Source organism: Taudactylus pleione, unplaced genomic scaffold, assembly GCF_031769625.1.
Source record: "Taudactylus pleione unplaced genomic scaffold, aTauple2 ptg000487l, whole genome shotgun sequence".
NCBI lineage: Eukaryota > Metazoa > Chordata > Amphibia > Anura > Myobatrachidae > Taudactylus > Taudactylus pleione.
The window spans coordinates 3,599,356-3,627,101 of NW_028284889.1; the positions used below are offsets into that span (position 1 = coordinate 3,599,356).

At 48.1% G+C, this 27,746-nt stretch overlaps 1 protein-coding gene across 2 annotated transcripts in view; it reads right to left on the bottom strand.

Annotated features, from left to right (window-relative positions):
* Positions 1–1,870: 1,870 nt before the first annotated feature.
* PPM1E (protein phosphatase, Mg2+/Mn2+ dependent 1E) overlaps positions 1,871–27,746 on the bottom strand; it is a 370,197-nt gene continuing 344,321 nt past the window's right edge. For both annotated transcript variants that reach the window (XM_088449535.1, XM_088449536.1), the window contains exon 7: positions 1,871–4,378. In XM_088449535.1, coding sequence (XP_088305661.1) covers positions 3,324–4,378 — 1,055 coding nt within the window. In that variant the 3' untranslated portion in view covers positions 1,871–3,323. The remainder of the gene's footprint in view (positions 4,379–27,746) is intronic.

Consider the following 27,746-nt stretch of genomic DNA (forward strand, 5'->3'; position numbering starts at 1 on the left):
CCTAATAACAATACTATGGCAGGAAATGTTGGGATGTGTAGTTCCCCAGCAGATGGAAGGCCACATGTTGAATTCTTTTGCCTTCTATTCAATATAAACTGTGATGAATCCATATTCATGAGTAGAGCCGTCGAGAGCTGAACGGGGCCCAAGTATGGGAGGTGTGGCCGCACCCCTTAATATGTTTTATGTATTTAATACTACTATGCGCAACTGTGCCGCAGGATGTCCTGCTCAGCAGTGCTACAAAGTGTGACATTTGCAGCAGCTGACTCAGGTCCTCGTCTGGTCCCTTCAACAAGTCTGGGCAACCAGTACCTACACTTCTCCCCCTCAGCACCTCTGCTCATGAGTATGCAGCCTATCAAATTACTAGCAACCACTGGTATCACTGAGGCACTTCATGCTCAAATATTCTGCGCTGGTTGTTACTGAAATGATCAGTTGCATTCTAAAGAATAACACGTTTTGGGCACAAGAAGCCTGTATCTACTGTGTATAAGTGCCAGATGCACTCTAAAGGCCCTGATTAAAACATAAGGGAGACAGCCAGAAAACAATGTACTTGCTTACGATCCTGTAATGACTCCTGAATGACTCCTGGGAGAGTAAATCATGCTCCTGGATCCCGCTAACTTTCCCATAGAAGATGGGGGTTCAAAAGCCTCTGCAACATCTATTATTATAAAATTGGTCCCTGATAAAAATGAGGTCACACCTAACATGTATGACGTGCTCCCCAGCTCCAACTGCGAGTGTCATGCACATTAGATGTTGTATGGGTTATTTCATTGTACATCATATGATTGTGGCTGCACTGTAATGGTGCATACACATGGTCAGATTTTTCTTCAGATCTGAACGATAACGATTTTAAAAATCATTCAATCGTTCATATCTGAAGGAAAATCTGACATGCGAGGCTTCAGCGATGAACGATGCGCATTCCCGATTGTCAGATAACGATATCTGACATCTGATGTGTTTGCAGTCATTTTAATGCAGTCAAAAATAGTTCAATCGTTCAAATCGTTTGTAAAATCGTTCTATCGTTCATCTGACCGTGTGTATGCACCATAATTGTTGGTGTGAGCAAACTGCAAATTGCTACTTCTTAAGCTGCATACACACAACGATTTTTTTAATGATCGATATCGTTTAACGATAATTGATTGCAAAAATCGTTCACTTTCTGAGTCAAACGATGAACGATTATCGTTCATGCGCGTCCACGTTTGTAGTTTGTCGTTCAGTCAGACTTGTCAACTCAACGATTTTCATTAAGGGAATATGCAAAAATCGTTTGTAGTGCATAAAAATCATTCATGACATTTAGTAAATGAACAACTTTAGTAAACGATTTTAGTAAATTTTTTCAAGGGAACAAATCGTTTACTAAAATCGTTCATTAAAAAAATCGTTGTGTGTATGCAGCTTAACTAATAACCTAATTTTTAGAGATTATTATAATTTTTAGCTGTGCATACATTATTAGTAATTTGGGTTTTGTGGTGGCTTTACTTGCAAGATAATGCAATTGAGTTTGCCTCCGAGTAACTATTAATCTGCTGTCTTCAGAGAAGCAAATGTACTGTACTGTCCATGCAGCCACATTGCCCTGACATTGCTAACTGAGTGTCACAATATTGCAGCCAACGAACATTTCCAAAACTTACAGGGAAAATTGAAACAAAAAAAAGTAAAAATGTGTCTGTTTAACTATTAACTAAAATTATGATGAAATGTCATGTAAAGGAAACCATAATGTTTATCCAAATTAAAATAATGTTTAGTTTGGGACGAAAACCTTTTTACTTACATTTGTTAAAAAATCTTTCACAGAAATAATGGATTTCTTTTCTTACACATATTGTATGGATTGGTAATGCTGCAACTGATCCCATTTATCATGATATATTTAGTATTGTTTCATGCAAATCACATCACTACTTTAATTCAACAACAAAAAAATACAATTCATCTGGCTGTGTAACAAAATCTACTGTATTTTTGTTACTTTGCTGTTGAGCTCAAATTCAGTACATGAAAATAAAGACTAAAAACTATCTGTTGATGAATTAGATTTTTGATTGAGAAAAATCCTGCCTATAACCATCTATAATTTAAAATTGTTTTTGCAAAGAAACATGATGCATGAAATTAAGGCAGCCTGAAGGTCAATAATCCCTTATGGAAAGGAGCACGCTGTGCTGTATAATTAAATATACATGATGTGTTAACACAGTAATAACCCTGTATCTTTGTTACTTAATTAGATTTAATGGTTTAAATGCTAACACTTCTGTGAGTACATTTTCTCTTAGTGTACTTTCAAATGAGAGACAAGTGCAGCTAAACTCAGATCAGATCTCTCATGACTAAACCAACTTTCAAGAGATAATGAATAGTGGATTATGAGCTTCTTACCAGAATGGGATGGTTTCTATAATGCAGTTACTGATTAATCTCCTTTATACCTGAGTTCCTCATACTGGAGAGGTTGGCTTATCCGCAGGAATCGCTGGAAATTGTCTGGATCTCACTGTACTCCAGCAGTGCCTTATTGCCATTATAAAGTGTGACATCTATCTAGAACTATAAAAATAACTGGTTTAATAATCTCTAGCCTTTCATGTATAAAGTAGATTTCAGAGGTAAATAAATATACAGTTGCAATCCTAGTTTGGGCACTGGGCAGAGACACTTATATAACCTGACACTAGCTCACAAGCAAAAGCCACAATGCTCATTATAAGATCATCTGGTTCAGTCATTTGTTTCACAATGATCGTTTAAACCAATGAATTCATCAACTTTAACTTAAACCTCCATGGGGACCTCCAAGCTGTAGCACTGGGCATAGATACTGTTTCAGAAAAAGTGCAGTACAACAACGACGGGGGGTTTTCATTAAAACTCCTGTGAAACACTCTATTTTTTGGGATGTTAACAGTTTGTACTGCATTTGATAGGTTACATTGCGGATTTAACACAGAATACACATGTCACCTTCTAATCATTCCCTCACAGCAATTTGCATTAAAAAAAAAATCACTTATTTTCCCCTAATTGCTGCACGTGACAAGGAATACTGTGGAAATGTTGTGATAGAAACACAGCAGCAGATATGTCTCTCAGTCACTATCAACAGTTGAGTTGTGGAATGTCCATCTATATGTAAATAGTGTACCACACTGTGCACTGTTTGGGGTGAGATCAATACACTAAGATAGGAGAAAGATGCCATTAAAGTGTGGGTCTACCTAACCTAATTCACTGGAGCACTACAGTTATATAACACACAGGGGAAGTCAGGTTTCAGTTTACATTTGATAGATCCTATGCATGTCTGCCAGTGCTATACAGTTGCTCTCTTTTAACAATGCTCTAGTCATCAAACGGCCTCTAAGACTAGTTTTCCTAGAAGCTACAGAGCAATGAATGGGTATCCTATGCTTGCCAATGCTCTGCACTGGCACTGATAAAGTGGACCGTGCTTTATGAGAAGGCTTTTTGGAAGAAAGGAGCTTTGCAAAGTTTGGCTTGGCTTTAGTCCCACCTCTCCTCTTTCTGAAGCGTACAGGAGATACATGCATTGGACCATTCACCACTACTTCCAAACATTCATCTTTTAATTCTCGAGGGCAGCATAAGCTCTCCTTTCTGGGCATCAAGATATTCACATATCCCAAGCCTTTATTTCCAGAAATACTTTCATCCCACTCTCCCTCTCCACAAGCTGATGGGCTTTCTAAAGACTCCTTCCTCACAGATTCTTTGTTTCCGTTGACTCTCTTTGGTGAGCTAGCTCTGGATACTTGGGAGCACGGCAAGCATTTGGCACTATATGGTTTGCCACCTCCTCCATACAATGGGTCTAAATAGTCTTGTTTCTCTAACACCTGCACTTCTGGACCAAGGTTCAAGCTAGTTCTATCTGTGAAAGAATCTTGACCATCATAACCTCCTAAGTCAGCAGGTGCTGAGCACTGATGTAGTGGCCATGTTCCTTTGCACTCTCCTTGATTCTCCTTGTCATCTCCATTATCCTCCTGTCCTTTATCAAAAGAGTTTTCTGTTTGGTTCTTCTCCTGGCTTGTGTTGTTTGCTGCATTGAGGTCCCTGAGAAACACCACAATAACTGTGATGTTGTCACTGGAGCCAGCATCACGAGCTGATGCCACCAGCTTATGAGCAACCATGCTGCTGTCCCCGTTGTTCTCCTTCAGATGGTCAGACACAACTTTTACTGCTTCATCTGGGTTCATCGTGTCATAAAAACCATCACAAGCCAGAATGAGATAATCTTCAGAACCATCAAGGACAATGGAGGTAGAGTCTGCATCACCGCAGATATATGGCTTGTGCTCAGCATCCCCTATATGACAAAGAAGACAACATATAATACTTAACATGATCAATACCTGCATAGAATAAATAAAAGGGGTGATTTGAAAGAGGTTCATGCAGGGTTGACAAATCGGCACCAATTTTCACAAATGTTCAAAAACAATTTCACTTAATTGCTATTAATAGTGAGAAGCAGCTGTCTAGTAACAACAATAATTAAGGACCTTCTCTCTACCCCTTTGATATGACTATTGATTCTGATGTGGAGGTTTTTCTAGTTATGCTTAATGCAATTTCGAGACTTGCCTGTATTTCACCTTTTAATCACACACAATTTAAGATTGATATTGTATTTACGATTTATACATTTCAGCTAGATATCAATCTCAAACCTTATATCAGGCCATTTGGGCTGACCTTTATGTATTGTGAAATATTATCCTCAGGCTACATACTTTGATACATATCCATACTGTTTTGATGTTAACATGGTTTCTGATATGGAAGAAAATTTTCAGTCACATTTAAAGTGATGTGAGATTTGTCCACACTTGTTTAGTGTAGATACAGGATTCAAGAAGTATCCACTGTTTATTATAGTTTAGTTAAAACCGTTATCTCAAATTATTTCTATACCAGTCATTTTAGGTTGACCTTTATGAAGTGCACTGAAACGTTGCTAATTAGAAGAGGTCCATTGTTCATTATTTATTCGTCCGGAGTGCCGCCAAGTGGATGGTATATTTACAGATTATCTGTGGAGGGCACCCAGCTAAGTATCTATCTGTTTTCACGAGTGCCGGATCGTGGTATTATATATATATATATAATATTACTTCCAATTACTCTTTGGTTGCTGATTATTTTAACATTATATTTTTATATGGGTTTATAATATTTCGCCTTTATGTGAAATAGTATGTTCCCTTCCCCCTCCCTCTCAATTTTTGTGCATTTTCATTATTTGTATTGTAAATGTATGGACTTGAATGCTTTTGTTATATGAAGGTAATTATCTTGTTTTAATGCATATCTATTAAACCATTGCTTTTTAGTATAGGCTGCTTGCGCCTGACTTGAGTTTCTTTTCCCTTATCTTTTTGCAGTGCATGTAATACATCAGACATAAACCGTTACATGCGCCAGAAGGGCTGGCACACCCGAGCTGAATGGCTTTTATTCCAGATGTGGGCACCATTCCACAATCCAAGTCCTCTCTCTGCTCTTTGGAGCATTGATGCTAATACGGGAGTCCAGAAGAGGGGCAGAAAAACCTAGCACTGGTCCTGGACACATATGTACACATTGGATAGTGTATGTAATACAGTAGTAATAATTAACCCTATAGGTTATCTATAGTGATTCCCAAACTCAGGGCCTGATTCAGCTTTGGAAATAGAGTGAGATATAGCACGTAACTGATCATCTTGGTGAAACCATGTTGCACTGCAGGTGGGGCAGATTTAAAATGTGCAGAGAGATTTAGATTTGGGAGAGGGGTGTCCAAACTGACATCTAAATTATCGTTTAATAAGAAAGCAGTGCAGTATGTGTGTGCTACATACAAAAGCAGCCAGTATTTACACTACATGCAAAAAAATATATGTATTTACACCCCTTGCATTGCAACATGGTCTGTCCAGGTATACAGTTAAGTGCTAATTCCCAAAGCTGAATCAGGCCCTCAGTCCCCAGGGGTTCCAAAACGCAGTCATTAGTTCCCTAAAGACTAAGTTTGGGAACTGGTCTATAATGTGGGCCAGTGGTTCCCAAACGTTCACAGTTCAAGGCACCATTACGCCCCCTATCATTTTTTCAAGGCACCACTAAGCCAAATAATTACAGAGCAGTCACATTTTATAAGTACTGTAGTTGGGTCAAAATAATGTAAAAAGTATTTAGGTCAGGACAGAAATAATACTTATGCTTATTAAGTTGTTTGTAAAAATACTACATATAAATCCAAGGAAAAATAATGTTTAATATACATGTCTCTCCATTTGCCCTTCTCCATGTATTTCCCTTTGCCCTCATTGCAGCCACCTCCATGTCTCTCCCTTTGCCCCACTCCATGTCTCTCATTACAACCCCTCCGTCTCTCCCTTTGCCCCTCTCCATGTCTCTCATTTCAGCCCCCTCCATATTTCTCCCTTTACCCCCCTCCAAGTCTCTTGCCCCTCTCTGTTTCTCCCTTTGCCCCCCTCCATATCTGTCCCTTTGCCCCCCTCCATGTCTCTCCCTTTGCCCATCTCCATGTCTCTCATTGCAACACTTCCATGTCTCTCATTGCAACACCTCCATGTCTCTACCTTTACCCCCTCCATGTTTTTCCATATGCCTCTCTACTTGTCTCTCCCTTTTCCCCTCTGTCTCTCATTGCTGCCCCCTCCAAGTCTCTCCCATTGCCCCTCTCCATGTCTCTCCCATTGCCCCCCCTTACATACTTTTAGTTGTGATCACCAGCGCCATTCTGCCATAGTGTGTTGTGCGGTGAGGCCAATGGCTGGGGAGGCACACATGGAGATGGGCCTGAGTGCTGGGAGCCTGTCTCATCCCCTACTCACTAACTCTCCCCTCACTACACTAAGCTTCAGTGTTAGTACCTGCATAATTCTCTTGCTTCTGCTGACTGAGCTCCGATCTCTAAACACTGCAGTGCACTTCTTGGTCACATGACATATCCAAGGTGTCCATCAGTGCTCAAGGCACACCCCCAATAGTCAGAAGCATGCCTCTGTTAGCTCTTTTTCTGTTCAGCTTACTGCCCGTGGTGACTATACAGAAGCGAGGCAGAGCTGCTTCTGCCTCATTTCTCGTCTCCCTGCAGTCCCAAGGAGCTCACAAAAGCCGGTGAGTGTTAACTATAAAAATGATTACAATAAACAAAGAAGATGTTTATAAGTTATAAATATCTTCTTTGTATTATTCTAATCATTTTAATATCAAATCTCAGGTGCCTACCCTGACTGCACGTCCCTGGTGTTGTGGGACCTCATGCAGCAACAGACAGCCTCACAATTTACTACCTGTTGCTTTCCACTGACTGGACGGCTCGTGCACGCTTTTACCACTCGTCGCATCCTCCCTGCCCCAAACTCTCTCCCCTGTGCACAAAAAAATTTATTTCAATTAAAACAAAAAACAATGGGCAGCCTCTTTGGCCACCATAGTACCTCGGTGAGAGCGCTGCGCACCTCAGGGAGCCACAGTGCACAGTTTGGGAACCACTGGTGTCTGCTGTACGGGAGAGGGTCTAAAATATTATCTTTCTGTATCAAACATATACTTCTCATATAAATAACAAGTGGTCAGGAAACGGTTAAACATAATAACTATACATAGATATAACCAGTCTGACACAGAACTGAGACTTCTAAGCACACATTATTTCAGCACATGTAAGACTCCTGTCTCTTTATGCTGGCAGCTGCTCTCTGGTCAAGTGCGCTGATTGTGCGCTCAAGTCCACACTCATAGCAGACTTAGAAGAAGCTGCTGACACGAGGGATTCCAGTTTGGGAACCACTGTACTAGTGCTATCATGACATCAGGTCACACCATGACGTCACGCCTGCCCCCAAATATTCTGTTTTTTGGAATATTTTGGTTTTTATAATGTACGGTTATGGGAGACTCAACCTCAAGTAAATACTATTGCTATTGTGGTCATAATTTCCGCCAATGATTGGGTGAGGGGGTCTCTGGACAACTGGAAACTCCCCTGTCTTTGCCTATGATGTAACAACCTACAGTACAATATAATTGTACATGGACTATACTAAGCGTTTTGCTTAGACGAAAACTTGTTTGGTGGAGGCAGGAGCGTTCCTCTCTCTCCAGCGGCTGGCAGCGCACTGAGTGCAGCACCAGACTCTGGGCATTAGACTGCGCCCAGAGTCTACAGCGCATGGGCAGGTCACTGGGAAAATGGCGCGACAGCCATTTTCCCAGTGTTTTCCATACTGCACATGCTCAAAACACGGAAAATGGCAGTGGCGGCCATTTTCCAGGCGGTTTTTTACAACACTTATACCAGTGCCTGACGTGGGACTCCAGAGTGGTAAACATAATATGGGTGTGCGGTGTGGGCACACCCTGCACCCATTATAAATACGCCCCTGGGTGGAGGACATCTTTGCCAGAATAAAAAAAGAAATTACCAACCCAATTAAAATAGTCTTCATGGAACATGTGTTTTCTATTGAACCCTGCAGCTTAAGATATTTTTCAAAATGTAAAACAAATAATTGACTGTGGAAATTTAAGCTTTCAAAGTAAAATATATTATATAGTTATTTGCTTGCTTTAGCTTCACTTATTACTGAAATGGTAGAGAAATGCTTTTGACTTTATGACTGACAACATCATACGTTGTTTCAACACAAAATTATCTATCTAGTATACCAAATAGTCGGCACTCCAGCACATTAGCATAAATGGTGCATCAATGCCCTCCTATATTACCTCCCTTTGGGAGAGCTGAATAAATTGTATATAGTCCTTCAGGCGACACTCTGTACAAATAACTTAGTTCATGAACGAAGAGTTATTGTACAGTCGTCTTGAGTGTCGCCCGAAGGACTATATATAGTGTGTGTGTGCGCGCAAATATAGAGATATATCAGTGGTCAGGGGCGTTTCTAGTGAGGAGGGGGCCTGTGTGCAGTCTCCTTCACGGGCCCCCTCCTCTCCGTCCGGCAGCGTACTGAGCGGTGCGCGCACTTATAGACTGGGCACTAGAGGCTATAGCGCATGCGCACACAACGGAAAATGGCCACAACAGCCATTTATTTTTTTTTACAGTGAAGACACCGGCGACGACGTGGGACTCCGGAGACGTTAGTATAAGATGGGTGTAGGGTGTGCGGTGCGGGCCCCCTCTGGACTCATGGGCCCGTGTGCCCTGCACCCATTTTAAATACCCCCTGTCAGTCACACACAGCGCTACCTGTCAGTCACACACAGGACAGGCAGTCTCCGGGGGAGGTGTTTTCTCCTCTTGGTACTCTTAATCCTGGGCCGGATTAAAGCTTGGGGGGAGCCCTATCAATAAAAATGCCACGGCTTCATGCAACGACTCATATGCCCCTTACCTTTTCTCTGGTCTCTCCACTGAAATGCAAGGTCTGGGAACTGACTGCAGGCAGCATAGCAGACATGATCTAGTAAACTGCCATGGGCAAACACAGAATTTTGAGTGGGGCATTAGAGAGAGAGAGAGAGAAGGAGGGAGGGGGAGAGACAAGGGGCGGAAGGCATCAAAGGTAGAAATGCGGTCAAACCCACAAAATGTGGGTTTGACCGCATATCTCATGCACCAAGTCCTGGAATGCGATGCACTCCAGGGCTTGGTTGCGGTGGGTAATGCCATCTTCCTGATGGCATTAGCAAGCTATCAGCGGGAGACTGCTGTGAGAGGGATCAAATTGGCTCCCTCCCAGCACCTCCCGTGGCGCGTGTGTCCTTCTGTGCATGCTTCTGGGTCATAGTCACACCAGTGCAAAGGGCCGCTCTTACCGAGAGATTGGTCCTTTGCGATGTTCGTCATGCATACTGGCGTTGTTAACGCCGGCATGCATGCTAAGAGCACTGGGATGCATCCCAAATGCGTTTCGTCATGCATCCTGCCCAAGGAGGGAGACAGAAAGAAAGAGAAGGGAGAAAAGAAGAGTGAAGAAGGGAGTGAGACATGGAGAGAGAGGGGAGGCCGCAAAATAGAGGGGGAGAGAAAACGAGAGAGAAAAGAGAAAGGGAGGGAGAGAGAGACTGGGGTGACCGAAAGGGAAGGGGTGGGAAAAAGAAAAGGAAGACAGGGAGAGAGAGAAGGAGGGAGGGAGGAGGGGGAGAGGATGGGAGGGAAGAGAGAAGAGAGAGAGAGAGAGAGAGAGAGAGAGAGAGAGAGAGAGACAGAGGGAGGAAGAGAGAGCGAGGGAGGAAGGGACAGAGCACACACCCACTAAATTTGTTTTTGCAGACTTGCAGCGGCATCTGACAGGCTTCTGATGGGGGCGGGCAATTCATGGCATTAGGCTCCGCTCCCTACCCATAGGCTTTTAGGGGCTGCAGCCGATGCAGTCCCTAGAAGCTGGTGTTATGCGCATGTGCCAGTCCCAGCACATGCCAGATCCATTGCGCAGGTGCTGCGATCAGACTGCCCGGTTGCGAGACTACACACCTCCTCTCCACCGACCTGCAGCAACCGCCCCCCTCATCTAAGATGGAAGGAGACACACACACACACACACTCACACTCGCTGTACAACAGAACAGCTCTCCCTAATGGCAAATTAATTATGAAAACTATTTCAAAATAAATGGGACAGATTACTGGAAAATCACTTAGAAAAAAAATGAACTGTTCTTTTACTTATGAACCTCCCATAAATGCATTTTCACTTGTATTTCATCTGTCTCTGAAACCCCAGTCTTGCATGTATGAAAAAAATCTAATTACTGACACTATATACATTAAGTACACAGACCTCTGAGAGCTCAGATATTATTTAATTTCAGTTCCCTCCATTCTCCTCTCTGTACATAATGAGTAATAGATAGAGCACAGAAAAAAGCAATTCCCTCCATTAAGCAGATTCTTGTCCAAAAGCTTCATACACATACAGATACTATGATGTAACCTTATGAGTAAGGGAAAATGAACAATAATAAAAAGACTATTTGTTATCCTATATTCCTTATTAAAGATACTGAGCCCCCTGATGTTTTGATTTTCATTGTCTCTCTTCGATTTGCATGATCACTTTTATGTTGATTTTTTTTTTGCTTTTTTATTATTTGAAAATTTTCAATAAATAAATTTGCTAAAAAAAAAAAAAACTATTTTGCTTAGACAATGTAATGGCTGGGATTTACTGTACAGCAGTGCTTAAAGTGGTCCTAGAGACGTGGTGGAAATCAATCCCACCCACCCCTCCACAGTGCTTTTTCCAAAAAAAGGGGCGTGGTCACACAATAGTATCCTTAATTCCAATTACGCCACACAGTAGAACAATCTTATTCACATTACACCGCATACTGTAGTAGTGTCCCTTATTCATGTTATGACACACAGTAGTGCCCCTTTTATACAATGCCCATATTAGTGCCCCTTATACATAATGCCCACAGTAGTAGTGCCCCTTACACATAATGCCTGCAGCAGTAGTGCCCCCTATGCAATGCCCCCCTGTAGTAGTGCCCCCAGTGGTAATGCCCCTCAGTGGTAGTGCCCCAGAAGTAATGCCCCCATTAGTAGTACCCCAAGGGGTAGTGCCCCCAGTGTTAATGCCCCCATTAATAGTGCTCCTTACACAAAAAAAATACAATTAAAGATACAAACACAATACCTACCTTACGCCCCAATCCTGCATCCACTGCCATCTGGTCCGACGGCTCCTTGGAACTATGGGAGAAACTTCATGACGTCTCTCCGATAGTGCCCGTGGGGGGAGCCGGAAGCCAGAGCTCAGGAGTGTGCTCCAGCCTCTGGCTGCCGCTGCCGGGAAGAAGCCGGGTGCCCACTTGTAACAAAATCTTGGCGAGCGCTCAGCAAATGGAGCCTCCCTGCGGTGTCGGGCTGAGTGTTGACTGGCCTGGTAAGGTGGGCCGGAGGAGGCAGAACTGGTTCCACCTCCAAATGGAACAGACGGAATGAAGCTCTGACTCGTTCCGGACCACTTTGACCCCCGCTGTACAGTATGTTATATGCAGGTATTTCTTAGTATATTGCACATTATTACCTAGCCTAAATCATGTGATGTATACTTAAAGTGAATTGCTTATGTGTTAATTACTGCAGATCATATGATTTTGTAAAAACTTATGTTGACAAATTAATGTTAATAAGAAAAACTGTTCTAGTGGATACTTAATAATGTCATTCTCACATACACCAAGCGAAACACAAACAAATATGGGCCGGCCCGTTACACCGACTACGCAGGTGCGTAGAGCGCTAGCCAGCGGAGGGCGCTGTGATTAGCCACTGCCGCTGGACCACACACCTTCTCCCCCCCCCCAATTCCTGCCGCCGCAGCCACACTCCTCCTATAGTTCCAAGGAGCGGCCGACGGCAGCGGACGCATGATTGAGGCTTAAGGAAGTATTGTGTTTTGTTGTTTTTTGTGTGTGGGCGCGGCACTCTTACAGGGGGCATTACTACTGGGGGCACTCTTACAGGGGGCAACTTTACAGGGGCATTACTATTGGGGGCACTACTACTGAGGGCATTATTACAGGGGCATTACTACTGGAGGCACTTTTACAGGGGGGCATTATTACAGGGGCATTTCTGTTGGGGGCACTACTACTGGGAACATTATTACAGGGTCATTACTACTGGGGTCATCATTATATGGGCACTACTACTGGGGGCATTGTTACAGGGCATTACTACTGGAGGCATTATTACAGGGGAATTACTATTGGGGGCAAATGCTACAGGGAACATTACTTTTGGAGGCACTATTATACGGGCACTACTGCAGGGGGCACTGCATAAGGGGTACCACTGCTGTGGGAATTGTATAAGGGGCACTACTACTGTGGGCATTGTGTAAAAGGGGCACTACTGTGTGTCAGAACATAAATAAGGAACACTACTATGTGGTGTAATTTGAATCAGGGATACTATGTGCAGTGTAAGGTGAATAAGATTGTGCTATTGTGTGGTATAGTTTGAATTGGGGATACTATTGTGTGACCACGCCCCTTTCTTTTGAGTCCTTGCCTTTAGCATGCCTCCCAACCATCCTGATTTTAATGAGAAAGTGTCCCAGATTGGGGGGGGAGAAATGGTGAATTGATGCCATGCGCATGCATGCGACATCTATTGACTTGAGAAAGGAACTGGGAGTATGCCCAGCAGCTCCAAGAGCACTGGGCATGTACCCAGCATGATTGGAATTATGGGGTGGCGCTCGTGATTATGGCTTTTCCCATGAGACCACACCCCTTTCCTTTGTCAGGTGCACGCACCTTGGGCGCGTGCAAAGTCCGCTTGGGGTCGGCACAATGTATCTTTGCTTACCAAAAATATTAGGCTCTGGCCAGCCCTGGGCGCATGCTATGTCTGATGTCCCTGCCCCTGGATGGGAGTCTTCATTTCTTATAGCTGTGATAAGAAATAGGGACCTTGTAATTAATAAATGGGTCACTAAAAGGGATAATATCAGGGGAAGAAAGTAGCCTCCAGGCTCTTTGATACTATAGATGAGCATAATATGAGATATGGTAAGAACTTACCCTTGTTATCTCTATTTCTACGAAGTCCATAGGGTTCCACAGGATACCTTGGGGTATAGGTGTGACGTCAGTCGCAGGGCACCAAAGAGTTAAGCTTTCAGCCTCCCAGGATGCACTAGGTCCCCCTCCTATACCCCGCCCCCGGGCCAAGGCACCTCAGTTAGTTACCAAGCCATAGGCCGGAGGAGGAGAAGGAAGAGAGAGAACAAAGATCTGGACACATACAAGAATCACATTCTCACCAGAGGGAGACGGAAAACCGGTGACCAGAGCAAAGCCCATCTGCAGCACAGGTGCGACAGGGCGGGAGTCCTGTGGAACCCTATGGACTTCGTAGAAATAGAGATAACAAGGGTAAGTTCTTACCATATCTCATATTTTCTACTTCAGGGTCCATAGGGTATCCACAGGATACCTTGGGGATGTCCCAAAGCAGTATCCTTTAAGGGTGGGGACACTCCTGTGCAGAAAGGAGAATCCGCTGCCCGAAGGAAGCATCCTGAGAGGCAAAGGTGTCAAACCTGTAATACCTCACGAAGGTATGGACAGAAGACCACGTAGCAGCCTTGCAGATCTGAACTGCCGAGGCACCACGTCGAGCTGCCCACGAAGGACCCACAGACCTAGTGGAATGAGCCTTCAGAGAAGGAGGGACCGGTAGGCCTTCATGAAGATAAGCTTCAGAAATAGCCATACGGATCCAGGCTGCCAAAGTTTGCTTTGAAGCAGGCCAACCCTTTTTACGGAAGCCATAGAGGACAAACAAAGCGTCCGACTTCCTAAACGAAGAAGTGCGGTCAACATAAGTCCTTAAGGCCCGCACAACATCCAAAGAGGCCTCACCCACGGAAAGACCCGGTGAGTTAAAGGCCGGAACAACTATTTCCTCGTTAACATGAAACTGGGAAACAACTTTGGGAAGAAACTCGGGCCGAGTGCGGAGCACTGCCCTGTTCCCATGAAAAACCAATAAAGGGGGTCTACAAGAAAGAGCCCCTAACTCAGAAACACGTCTGGCCGAAGCAACGGCCAGAAGGAAAACAGTCTTAGCTGTTAGCCATTTAATATCCACTGAGCCCAGTGGTTCAAACGGCGGTCCTTGGAGAGCCCTCAGGACCACAGCCAAATCCCAAGGCGCCATAGGTGGAACAAAGGGCGGCTGAATACGGAGAACACCTTGCATAAAGGTGCGCACATCCGGGATTGTAGCAATCCTACGGTGAAACCAGACAGATAGGGCCGAAACCTGTACCTTCAAAGAAGCAAGGCGAAGCCCATGATCTAGTCCCGCTTGCAGGAAGGCGAGAATCCGAGACAGACGAAACTCCCGCGGTGCATAACCTATCGGTCGACACCACTGGAAGAACGTATGCCACACGCGATGGTATATCCTCGCGGAAGACGGTTTCCGAGCTCGTAACATGGTACGCACCACAGAGCTGGAAAACCCCCGGGACCTCAGCATGGCCGTCTCAACAGCCACGCCGCCAAAGACAGCCGAGTCAGGTCCGGGTGAAGACAAGGACCCTGAGACAGAATGTCCGGTCGTAGCGGCAACCGCAGAGGACTGTCCACGGACAGACCCTGAAGGTCTGAGAACCAGTGCCGTCTGGGCCACGCGGGAGCTATCAACAGGAGCATCCCTCCTTCCTGTTTGAATTTCCGGATTACCCGTGGAAGAAGGGAGACCGGAGGGAACAGGTATGCGAACCTGAACGTCCACCGGACGGACAGAGCATCCACCAGAGACGCCCCTTCGTCTCTTGTGCGAGACCCGTACACCGGCAACTTGTTGTTGTGCCGGGACGCCATGAGGTCGATTTCTGGAAGACCCCACCTGTCCACCAGTAGTTGAAAAACGTCCGGGTGCAGGGACCATTCCCCTGGATGAACGTCCTGGCGACTTAGAAAGTCCGCCTGCCAATTTAGCACTCCCGGGATGAAGACCGCTGATATGGCCGGAAGATTGCGCTCCGCCCAAACCAGGATCCGAGAGACCTCTACGAGAGCCGCCCGACTGCGAGTTCCTCCTTGCCTGTTTATGTAGGCCACGGTGGTAGCATTGTCCGACTGGACCTGCACCGGGTGACCCTGGAGAAACCGCTGTGCCTGCAGGAGAGCATTGAAGACCGCACGGAGTTCCAAGATATTTATTGGAAGCTCCGCTTCTGTCGGCGTCCACCTGCCCTGGAACAAGTGTGGACCCGAAACTGCTCCCCAGCCCCGAAGACTGGCGTCCGTTGTCAACAGGACCCAATTTGGAACCCAGAACGGACGTCCCTTGTTGAGGTGGGTCGTCTTTAACCACCACGCAAGGGACAGGCGAACCTCCGGGGTGAGCACAATCGTCTGGAACTTCAGAGACTGAGGCAGCCCGTTCCACTTGGACAGGATCAGGTGCTGCAGAGGTCTGGAGTGAAACAGGGCGTATTCCACCATGTCGAACACCGACACCATGGAGCCCAGTAACCTCATCGCCGAGTGTAAGGACACCCGGCGGCTGTGCAGACAACTGCGCACCCTTGACTGTAAAGCAGAGATCTTGTCCTCCGTCACGAAGATCCTTTGCTGTCCCGAGTTCAATAAGGCTCCAAGATGCAGAATCCTCCGAGACGGGATTAGAGTGGACTTCTGCCAGTTGATTAGCCAGCCGTGCCGTTGCAGCAGTGCAATGGTCAGGTCCAAGTGGTGTAACAGGAGCTCTGGAGATCCTGTCACCAATAACAGGTCGTCCAAGTACGGCAACATGCGGACTCCTTGCAGCCGCAGAGAAGCCGCCATGACCGTCATCACCTTGGTGAAAACACGTGGTGCTGTCGCCAGGCCAAAAGGTAACGCCCGAAACTGGAAATGGTCGCTGCGGATTGCAAACCGAAAGAACTCTTGATGGCGCAAAAGAATAGGGACATGCAGGTAAGCGTCCTGTATGTCCAATGACACCATGTAGTCCCCAGGTTCCAGCGCCAGAATGATGGACCGTAGGGTCTCCATCCGAAACTTCGGGACCCGCAAAGACTTGTTGAGTGCTTTGAGGTTGAGAATCGGACGATATGACCCATTGGGTTTCTGTACCAAAAAAAAAAATTTGAATAGAAACCCTGGCCCTTCTGGGAGAATGGAACAGGCACTATAACTCCAGCCTGGAGCATAGTGTGCAATACCTTCCGCAGCTCCGTAGCCTTGTTCCGGTCTGATGGTAGACCCGTGGTGAAGAATCGAGCCGGGGGTCTGTGCCGGAAGGAGAGGGCGTACCCGTGGGAGACCACCTCCAGAACCCAAGTGTCTGTCTTAGTGAACGACCAACACCGGGAGAACTGCAGCAGGCGGCCTCCCACCCTGGGATCCCCCAAGGGGAGACCCGGACCGTCAGGCCGCAGGCTTGTCATCTGGCTTGGGGGCCGGACGTCTGGTACTCCATGCCTGTTTCCGGGGCTTGACCGATTTCTTAGGGCCAGCCTGTCGAGGAAATGACTGTGGTTTGGGCCTGCCCTGGGCCCTAGATGACCGAAAGGACGATGGTCCAGAACCAGAAGGAGCAGCGGCCGACGGGAGACAAGCAGATTTGGCTGCCGCCAGCGTGGCCACAATCTTATCCAGATCCGGACCGAAGAGAACTTCTCCGGTAAACGGCAACGCTTCCAGACCTTTCTTGGAATCTGCGTCCGCCTTCCAGGATCGCAGCCACAAGGTGCGACGAGCAGCTACCGCTGCTGAAGAAATTCTAGACACCAGAGTACTAATGTCTAGAGCCGCCTCGTTGATGTAGGTGGCCGAATCACGGAGATTGCCAATCAACTCCGCCTGTTCGGCCGGACAGTCGGATTCAAAAGAAGCCTCTAATGAATCCGCCCAGCGCTCCATCGCTCTGGCAACCCAGCAAATGGCCATAGCCGGCCGTGCTGCCCCCCCTGCAAGGGAATAAGCGGACTTCAGGCAGATTTCTACCTTGCGGTCCGTAGCATCCTTAAGGGAGGACATGGATGGCATCGGCAATGTGGCACTACGGACAAGACGGGTCACGTGAGAATCCACCTGTGGAGGGGATTCCCACTTAGCAAAATAATTATCCGCGAACGGATAAGCCACCGCCAGGCGTCTCTGCGGCTGGTATCTTTTGCCAGGTTGTTTCCACGCCTCCTCTAAATGGTCCACCAACTGACCCGAAAGAGGAAAGACTGTGGCATCGCCCTTCACATCTTTGAAAAAGGCATACTTAGATTTAGCCGCTGGGGGAACTTCGTCCTCAATCACCAAGGCTGTGCGGACCGCCCGAATAAGTCCAGGAATATATACTCTGGACTTAGCATCAGCGTCCTTAGTATGGAGAGGTTCCTGATCGTAAGGATCCAGAATCTCCCCATCATCAGACGTCCCTTCGTCATCCTCATAAGGAGCGGACAGAGACGCCACCGGCCTTTTATGAGGCCGCATCACAGACTCCCCTTGCAACACATCCGACAAGTGCTGTACAGAACTCGTCAGGGAGTTAACCCACGCTGGCTCCTGAGAACCCGGGAGCGGGGAAATAGGGAGACTGTGGGGTACCACCAATTGTCGTGGGAACCCCTGCATGGGTGACGACACCACAGACTGCTGGGACAAACCCATCGGAGTAAACGCGGGCTGCGGAGCTAACTGGCCCATTAAAGCTGTTAACGCCTGAGCGAAACAAGCCCAGGGCAGCTCCTGTACCGGTGCTGTAACCGTAATAGGCCGCGCCATGGACAAACACTGCCGGCAAAGGCCCTCCGCGCTACCCTCCCCCTCCGCTAACGGTACTTTGCACGTGGTACACTGTAGCCGGAGGGGAAAATCACTTTCAGACATGATGGCACCACGTATGTGACCTCTCTCACCAATTAAGTATTAAATAGGTGAGAGACCACCCTGCAGCACCGCACCGCAAGGGCTTTAGCAGAAAGAACAGGGACAGTAATAAAGCTGACAGTTTAGAGAAGAAAAGTTACAGGCAGCGCTAGCACAGTCACATACAATGCAGAGAAATAACAATTCCTGCACTAACAGCGCTGATCACTCAACTACACAGACACAGGGCCTGGTAGGACACAGCGCAGCATACACAGACCTGAGCCACAGCGGAGGAGAGGTATGCGGGGGAACCCAGACCACGATGCTTCCTTCCAGACTTCCAGCAGCGTTCACCATGCGTTGCAGAGAAGATGGCCGCCGAGGAGCAGAGAGAAGCTGGCCTGGGGGAGGAGCGCTGCCACAGGACCAGTCGGCAGCATGCAGAGAGGGCTGTGTGCAGCGGGGGAGGCGCCGGTTGTGAGACAGGGAAGGTGCGCTCCCCTGGCATGCATTTAACCCCTGGGACGCCGCAGCGCTACCGCTCTGCTGCGGTCCGTTGTCCCAGGGGGTAGTGGAAGCGCAGGTTGGTCGCCTGGCTCCACGCTGCAGCCAGTCCCCAGGGAGCCCCCTGCCTGGGGACTTAGGACCATGTGATCAGCGGGGACCCACCGCGGGACCCCGCTGCTTACCTCTGTCCCCCTTGAATCCGGCCATGGTCCGGAGCATCTGGGGTCACCGCTAGCTGTGACCCCAGATGCCCACCAGCATCCCCGGATCAGTACCGGCGTTCTGGTACCGGCGGGGTGTAGGGAAGACAGCATGGACGTCAGGACTGACTGCCCATGCTGTTCATCCAGATGTGCAGCCACAGCTGCATGAAGAAAAAGCTTCAGGGGCTCTTCTAGCCCCCACTCCAACAGGTGCACCCGACTCCGGCCGGGCACCAAACTAAACTGAGGTGCCTTGGCCCGGGGGCGGGGTATAGGAGGGGGACCTAGTGCATCCTGGGAGGCTGAAAGCTTAACTCTTTGGTGCCCTGCGACTGACGTCACACCTATACCCCAAGGTATCCTGTGGATACCCTATGGACCCTGAAGTAGAAATTTACAATAGTTCCTGCTTTATATTAAAAATGCAGGCAGGTAAATATAACATATTACATTTTAGTAATATGAAGGCCAAAATCTTTTTATTCATATAAAATCAAAAGAAAGACATCTGCCTCAGTGTTCGCAAATACGCGCTATTTTACCCGGTTTCAAAGACTGGAGACTCACTTTTATAAAAGAGTTAGGTCCCCGGGGACGCAGTGTGCTGCTGTCAATCCCCGTCAGGCTGTCAGGGATTGGCCGCGGCACAGCGCATCTCCGGAGACACGACCCAGTCGCCCTGCACACATAGCTAAAAAGCACCGCTGTCAATCAAACAGGCGCCGGTCGTGAGCCAATTGGAGCTCGCAGACCGGCAGCCAATCAGCGCGAGCTGTGATTGGCTCACGTGTGGCGCCAGGTTTGTATGACAGCTGCTGTGAGTGCTGTGGGCTGATGCAGGGCGGGGGGCAAAAATTGAGAAGAAATGTATGTGCCTGGCCCCCTGCGTGAGGACTGGTCCCGGCGGCCCCCCGCCCGAACACTGCGCCTGGTCCTGGAGGCCCACCTGGATCGAATACTGCGCGCTCCCCGGCGTGAACACTCCGGCCCCTCGATTTGAAGGTACTGGGAGTAGTGTGTGTGTGTGTGGGGGCTGTTATTATTGCCGGGGGGGGGGGGATGCTATTAATGCTGGGAGTAGTGGGGGGGATGCTATTAATTATGAGAGTAGTGGAGGGGATGCTATTAATTATGAGAGTAGTGGAGGGGCTGCTATTAATTATGATAATAGTGGGGGGGGTTGTTGTTAACGCTGGGAGTAGTGGGGGGGGTTGTTGTTAACGCTGGGAGTAGTGGGGGGGGTTGTTGTTAACGCTGGGAGTAGTGGGGGGGGTTGTTGTTAACGCTGGGAGTAGTGGGGGGGTTGTTGTTAACGCTGGGAGTAGTGGGGGGGGTTGTTGTTAACGCTGGGAGTAGTGGGGGGGGTTGTTGTTAACGCTGAGAGTAGTGGGGGGGGTTGTTGTTAACGCTGGGAGTAGTGGGGGGGTTGTTGTTAACGCTGGGAGTAGTGGGGGGGGTTGTTGTTAACGCTGGGAGTAGTGGGGGGGGTTGTTGTTAACGCTGGGAGTAGTGGGGGGGGTTGTTGTTAACGCTGGGAGTAGTGGGGTGGGGGGGGATGTTAGTGATGCTGGGAGTAGTGGAGTGGGGGGGATGTTAGTGATGCTGGGAGTAGTGGAGTGGGGGGGGATGTTAGTGATGCTGGGAGTAGTGGAGTGGGGGGGGGGATGTTAGTGATGCTGGGAGTAGTGGAGTGGGGGGGGATGTTAGTGATGCTGGGAGTAGTGGAGTGGGGGGGGATGTTAGTGATGCTGGGAGTAGTGGAGTGGGGGGGGATGTTAGTGATGCTGGGAGTAGTGGAGTGGGGGGGATGTTAGTGATGCTGGGAGTAGTGGAGTGGGGGGGGATGTTAGTGATGCTGGGAGTAGTGGAGTGGGGGGGGATGTTAGTGATGCTGGGAGTAGTGGAGTGGGGGGGGATGTTAGTGATGCTGGGAGTAGTGGAGTGGGGGGGGATGTTAGTGATGCTGGGAGTAGTGGAGTGGGGGGGGATGTTAGTGATGCTGGGAGTAGTGGAGTGGGGGGGGATGTTAGTGATGCTGGGAGTAGTGGAGTGGGGGGGGATGTTAGTGATGCTGGGAGTAGTGGAGTGGGGGGGGATGTTAGTGATGCTGGGAGTAGTGGAGTGGGGGGGGATGTTAGTGATGCTGGGAGTAGTGGAGTGGGGGGGGATGTTAGTGATGCTGGGAGTAGTGGAGTGGGGGGGGATGTTAGTGATGCTGGGAGTAGTGGAGTGGGGGGGGATGTTAGTGATGCTGGGAGTAGTGGAGTGGGGGGGGATGTTAGTGATGCTGGGAGTAGTGGAGTGGGGGGGGATGTTAGTGATGCTGGGAGTAGTGGAGTGGGGGGGGATGTTAGTGATGCTGGGAGTAGTGGAGTGGGGGGGGATGTTAGTGATGCTGGGAGTAGTGGAGTGGGGGGGGATGTTAGTGATGCTGGGAGTAGTGGAGTGGGGGGGGATGTTAGTGATGCTGGGAGTAGTGGAGAGGGGGGGAATGTTAGTGATGCTGGGAGTAGTGGAGAGGGGGGGAATGTTAGTGATGCTGGGAGTAGTGGAGAAGGGGGGGATGGTTAGTGATGCTGGGAGTAGTGGAGAAGGGGGGGATGGTTAGTGATGCTGGGAGTAGTGGAGAAGGGGGGGATGTTAGTGATGCTGGGAGTAGTGGAGAAGGGGGGGGATGTTAGTGATGCTGGCAGTAGTGGGGGAAGTCCCATGGGTTGTCCCCACTGATGTGCAGCCTCTGCTTCCTATAAATGGGCTCTTTGTATTTATAATATCATTCCAATGGGACCCAGAAAAGGTCAGGTAGGACCCCAATTTAGTAAAGTGAGGGGTCCCACAATTTTTTTGGCTCACTGCGATCACTGTGTCTATATGACTAATACAGTCATACAGCAGGAAGCTGCATACTGGGCCAGTGCAGGAACACTATACATGCCAATGACCACTGCATACAACTTGTTATGAATAAAAACATATTTCATTACATGAGTAAAGTTACATGGTTGAATACATTGAATAACAGTGTATTCTGTAACCTCTACATATTTTGACCACATCAGGTGTAAGAGAAATGTGTATTCAACCAACTGTTGTTGCAGTAAAGCTGGGAGCCATCTTGTTCACAGGTGAAACTAAAAGGGGTATATTTACTAAAGTGCGGGTTTTTAGAAGTGGAGATGTTGCCCATAGCAGCTAATCGGATTCTACCTAATATCTTCTAGAAGGTGCTAGATAAATAATAATAATAATGTTAAATCTGATTGGTTGCTATGGGGGTATGCAATCGGGAAGCCGACTGCCTAAATACCGTCAGCCGGCTTCCCGACTATCATATCCCGGCAAGGGTGAAATGCCGGGCATCTAGATGTAGACGCCCGGCATTTCCCCAACGCCGGGAGACCGGCGCCCGGCATCCCGATCATAGTGAGGGGGGGTTAGGGTTAGGCACCCCCCGGGAGGGTTAGGGTTAGGCTAGGGGGAGGAAGGGTTAGGGTTAGGCACCCCCGGGGGAGACAGGGTTAGGCACCCCCCCAGGGGACTTAGGTTTAGGCTGCGGGGAAGGGGGTGGTTAGGGTTAGGCACTTAGAGGGGGGATTAGGGTTAGGCACTTGGGGGGAGGTTAGGTTTAGGCACCCCTAAGGAGGGTTAGGGTTAGTGGGGTTAGGTTAGTAGATACTCACCTATCCATGATCGGGATTTCCAGCGCTGTCGGGCTTCCGCTGCCGGGATCTCTGCTGATGTCGGGCTGCTGCTGACGGGAATCGAACCGCCGGCCATGCGGCCGGCGGTATTTCATACAAATTCCGCTATGGGCAACATCTCCACTCCTAAAAACCCGCACTTGAGTAAATATACCCCAAAATGTCTGTTACGGTTTTATTATTATAATTATTTACATGGCGCCACAATGGTTCCACAGAAACATTCAATAAGCAGCAGGGGTAAGCAACCAAGTGATAGATGCCCTTGTGGGGAGTTAGGAGTAGATGATAGTATGAGTAAGGGAAGTAGAAGCACGTGAAAGAAGAGGGTCCTGCTTGTGAGAGCTTACATTCTAAAGAGCAGGGGCAGACCGTGAGGAAGGAGGATTGAGCAGCGGGTTAGGATGAGAGCTGCAAGGCAATAATAAAGTAGCGGATCTTGAGAGCCTGTTTGAAGATTTGTAGAGAGGTGGAGAGTCTGATAGAGGGAGAGAGTTCTCGGAGGTAGAGAGCAGCCCGGGCAAAATCTTGGAGTCGGGAGTGGGAGGAAGAAATCAGATAAAAGGATGGGCAGCGAGCATATATTGAGTAAAGTGGGCGGGCAGGAGTGTGAAGGGAGATGAGGTCAGAGATGTAAATGGGAGAGGATTGGGTGAGGGCTTTGTAAGTGAGTGTAAGAACCTTGAATTGGGTTCTGAAGGGGAGGGCGAGCAAGTGTAGAGCTTGTAGGAGAGGGGAAGCAGATGTAGAACATTTAGAGAGTAAGATGAGCCGAGCAGAAGCATTGAGGGCAGATTGGAGTGGTGAGAGGTGGAAATGAGGGAGGCCAGACAGAAGGTGGTTACAGTAGTTCAATCTGGAGATGATCAGATAGTGGATGAGGTAGCATCCTGTGTGGTAGAGGGTCTGGACCCTGGAAATATTTTTGAGATGGACGTAGCAGGACTGAGAGAGGTACTAAATGTGTGGTTTTGAAGGAGTGGAGTCAAGGATAACTTAAAGACAGCGCACTTGGGGGCTAGAGGAGATAGTTGTGCCATCAATAGATAATGAAATTGTGGGAAGTGAGGTTATGCGGGAGGGTGGGTTTATGATCAGCTTAGACATGTTAAGTTTAAGGAAGTGCTGGGACATCCAGGAAGAGATAGCAGAGAGACATTTGGAGATACAAGTGAGGAGAGAGGGGAAGAGTTAAATCTGAGTATCATCATCATAGAGATGATATTGGAGGCCAAAAGAGTTGATGAGTTCACCTAAAGAAGACGTATAGGAGGGGTCCAAGAACAGAACCTTGGGGAACACCTACCTTTAATGGAAGTGAGGGGGAAGAGCAGTCATAAGTAGAGACAGAGAAGAAACGGTCACAGCGGTATGAGGAGAGCCAGGAGAGAACAGAATCACATAGACCAAGGGATTTAAGTATTTGCAGGAGGAGAGGGTGGTCAACAGTGTCAAAAGCAGCAGAGAGATCAAGGAGAATGAGCAGAGAGTACTGGCCTTTGGATTTGGCAACAAGGAGGTATTTGAAAGAAAGGTGGTAAGGCGGTTGCAAAAAATACGCTCAAGGAGTTTGAAGGCAAACAGTAAGAGAGAGATGAGCCGGTAGTTAGAGAGAGTTTTAGGATCAAGGATAGTTTTTTTTAAGAATGGGGGAGACAAGGACATGCTTAAATACAGAAGGGACTGTACCTGATGAGAGGTAGAGATTGAAGAGGTGGGCAAGATGGAACAGGCAGAAGGAGAGAGATGGTGGAGGAGGCGGAAAGGGATAGGGTCAATGAGGGAGGCGAAAGGGAAGGAGGAGGGCCATGGCTTCCTCACCAGATACAGGGAAAAACAAAATTCAGAATTGGTAAGATGAATGGAGAGGGGTGGTCAGGGAATGGAGGGGGTGGAGTGCTGAGAGTCTGGTAGGATATGATATCCTGACGTATGGCGTCAATTTTAGATGTTTAGTAGGTAGCAAAGTCAAGGGCAGAGAGTGAGAAGGGGATGGGTAGAGGAGGGAGTTGAAAGTGGCGAAGGGACTGGGAGGAGATGAGGTTCTTGAAATATGACTGTTTAGGGGATGTAGTTAGCATCCAGGCGGTCAGAATGCCAGCGCTCAGAATACCGGCGCCAGAAGGCTGACAGCAGTCGGAATCCTGGTGCCAGAATCCCAACAGCTAGAATCCCGATGGTAAGTATTAGGTTTAGGGGGAGGGTTAGGGTTAGGCTGCATTGACAGTTAGAGTTAGGGTACTTATCTAGTTGGGTCGGGTTTCTGACTGTCGGGATGCCTATGTAGGTGTTTTGACCGCTGGCATCCCATACCCAACCCCTGTTTAGAGAGGTAAAGGGCAGCACTGTAGGATGTGACGATAAACTTGAAATGGAGGTCGGCAGTACTTGAACATTTTTGTAGGAATCTGGTGCATTTGGAATGCCAGGGTTGAGGTGTGGATCTGAGATGGTGAGTAGTGATTGCTGGAGCAACAAAGTCAAGAGCAGAAGTAAGGGAGGCATTGTATAGGGAAGCGGCTTGTTCGTGGCAGAAGAGAGAGAGCAGTGAGTCAAGCAGGGAGAATAAGGAAATAGTGTCGATAGCCTCAATATTACGCTTAGTGATAGTGGCCTTAGGGCCTGATTCAGCAAGGATCGCTATTCTGCTTATACGCACGCAACGCAGTTGCTAATATCAGCGGTAATATGCAAATGTTTGCATTCGCATTGCGATTGTAGCCTAACATAAGGACGCCCACTTTTTCTTACTCATAGTTGTATACCTTGGCAACAAAGCAAAATAATCGGTAACATCAGACCCATATGCACAGTTAAGGCAGGTCAGACCTCACTTAGGAATTGCTTACTTCAGCGCACGCTATGAGGCCCCAGGCTGCGTATGGTATTGCAGAGGTTAATTTATGCACGCCCCTGCAACGCCGTCCCAACGCACTGGCACACCTGCGTTCGCCCGACAAGCTCCCCATCACCACCCTCAAACGGCACTTCCTGTCAATCACTCTGCCATGGGTCTACGTAGCCTCTGCGATCGCAGTCCCGATCGCAATAGACTGCGATGCATGCACAGTACGCAACAATCAGCCGATTGCGTGCGCATAAGCAACTGCGATCCTTGCTGAATCAGGCCCTTAGTAGGTAGAGGTGGAGAAGGTGAGAGGGATAATTTAAAATAGGGAAGGTGATGGTCAGAGAGGGAGAATAGTAATTGGTGAAATCAGAGATATCACAATGGTGAGTGAAAACCAGGTCAATTGAGTGCCCGCTCACAAGGGAGGGTGAGTTGGTCCATTGGGAGAGACCAAACAATGAATTGAGTGTAAGGAGTTTAGAGGCAGAGGATTCTGGGCCTGATTCAGACCCGGTTGCTATGAGCGTACGCTCGCATGATACGTATGCAAATATTTGAAAGTGACGCGGCGAGGAGCGATCGCTCGCCAAGGCATAAGCACGCCCATCGTACCTGTACAAGCGTTCACTTTGTGTATGCAGACTCCCCTTAGCATATGCAGAGACGCCCACTGCCCCACGTCGTCATCTGGAAGTTTATGAAAACATTGGTACATCGACCACTATCGGATGGCGTTGAAACACTCGGGCACGTCTGCGTTCACCTCTCCAACCCCCCATTTTTACTGGACTGCCCCTGTCACCTCCCACAACGGCCTCTCCTGTCACTCACTCTGCTGGGCTGGTTTTGCTGGACGAGCGAGGGATCTGTGATCGCACAGTGTAGTGCGATGCATACGCATGTGCAAATTAGCAACCATCAGCAATTGCGAATGGACTGCAGATACCGTCCGGGTCTGAAGCAGGCCCACTGTGTGGATATCGATAGGGATATTGAAGTCACCTAAGATAATGGAGGGAAGATTTGAAAAGTAAAGGAGCCAGGAAACAAAGCTGTCGAGGAATTTAGGGCCTGCTTCAGAGCCACTCGTAAGGGCCAGCTCGTTCGCTCCGAGTGATGTTTGGCCAACTGCGCATGCGTACGGATCGTATTACGCATGCGCGAACCAGTCAGTGCGGCCGAAATTCATGTGCTTGCAAAATAGCGAATGCCTGCTAATTTGAGTGACAGAAAGAGGCGTATGTGGGTGGTAACAGGGGAAGGTGTTTGAAAACGGGGAATGGAGATCCGATCGCAGGCGTGCTTAAAGGTCAAAACGGGCGTTTTATGGGTGTGCATATTTAAAACAGCAGCGTCATTGACCACGTCACTGGGTTTTTTTTTAGCCAGAACTGCTCGCAAAATTGTGGTAGCAAAAACCAACCCCAAGAATAGCGAGCAGCTCATACCCTGTTCGATGTACTCGATTAATCTAATAAATAGCGGACATGATGTAGGATGCGAGCGGCCAGGAGGCGTAGTTTCCCAAAAAACGACCGCAAGTTTTGTTCGCTCGTTCAGACCTAGAGGCGTGAACAGACCGCAAACAGCAAACGGTTCATTTGAATAGCCACCCCTATTTTCAGGACGAGCGAGCGCTAATTGCGTCCGGCTCTGAATCAGGCCCTTAGAGGGTGAGCCATGGGGATGGTAAAGGACAGCTACTTGAAGGTGAACAGGTTGGAAGAGGCGTATAGCATGAACATCAAATGTAGAAAAGGTAAGGGACGGTTCAGAGGAAATGAGTTGGTACCAGTAAGAGGAGGACAGAAGGACCCCAACACCGCCAGCACGGTGACCCCCGGGCCGTTGCGTGAGAGAGAATGTGAGGCCCCCAGAGGAGAGAGTAGCGGGAGAAGTGGTGTCAGAAGGGGAGATCCAAGTTTCAGTAATGGCTAGGAGATTCAGGGAGTTGGAGATGAAAAGGTCATGGGTGAGGACCAGGTTATTACAGACAGATCTGGCATTCCAGAGGGCACAGGAGAGAAGGGTAAAATTAAGAGAGATACGAATAAGATTATGAGGGTTGCTGTAGCGTGGAGGTGA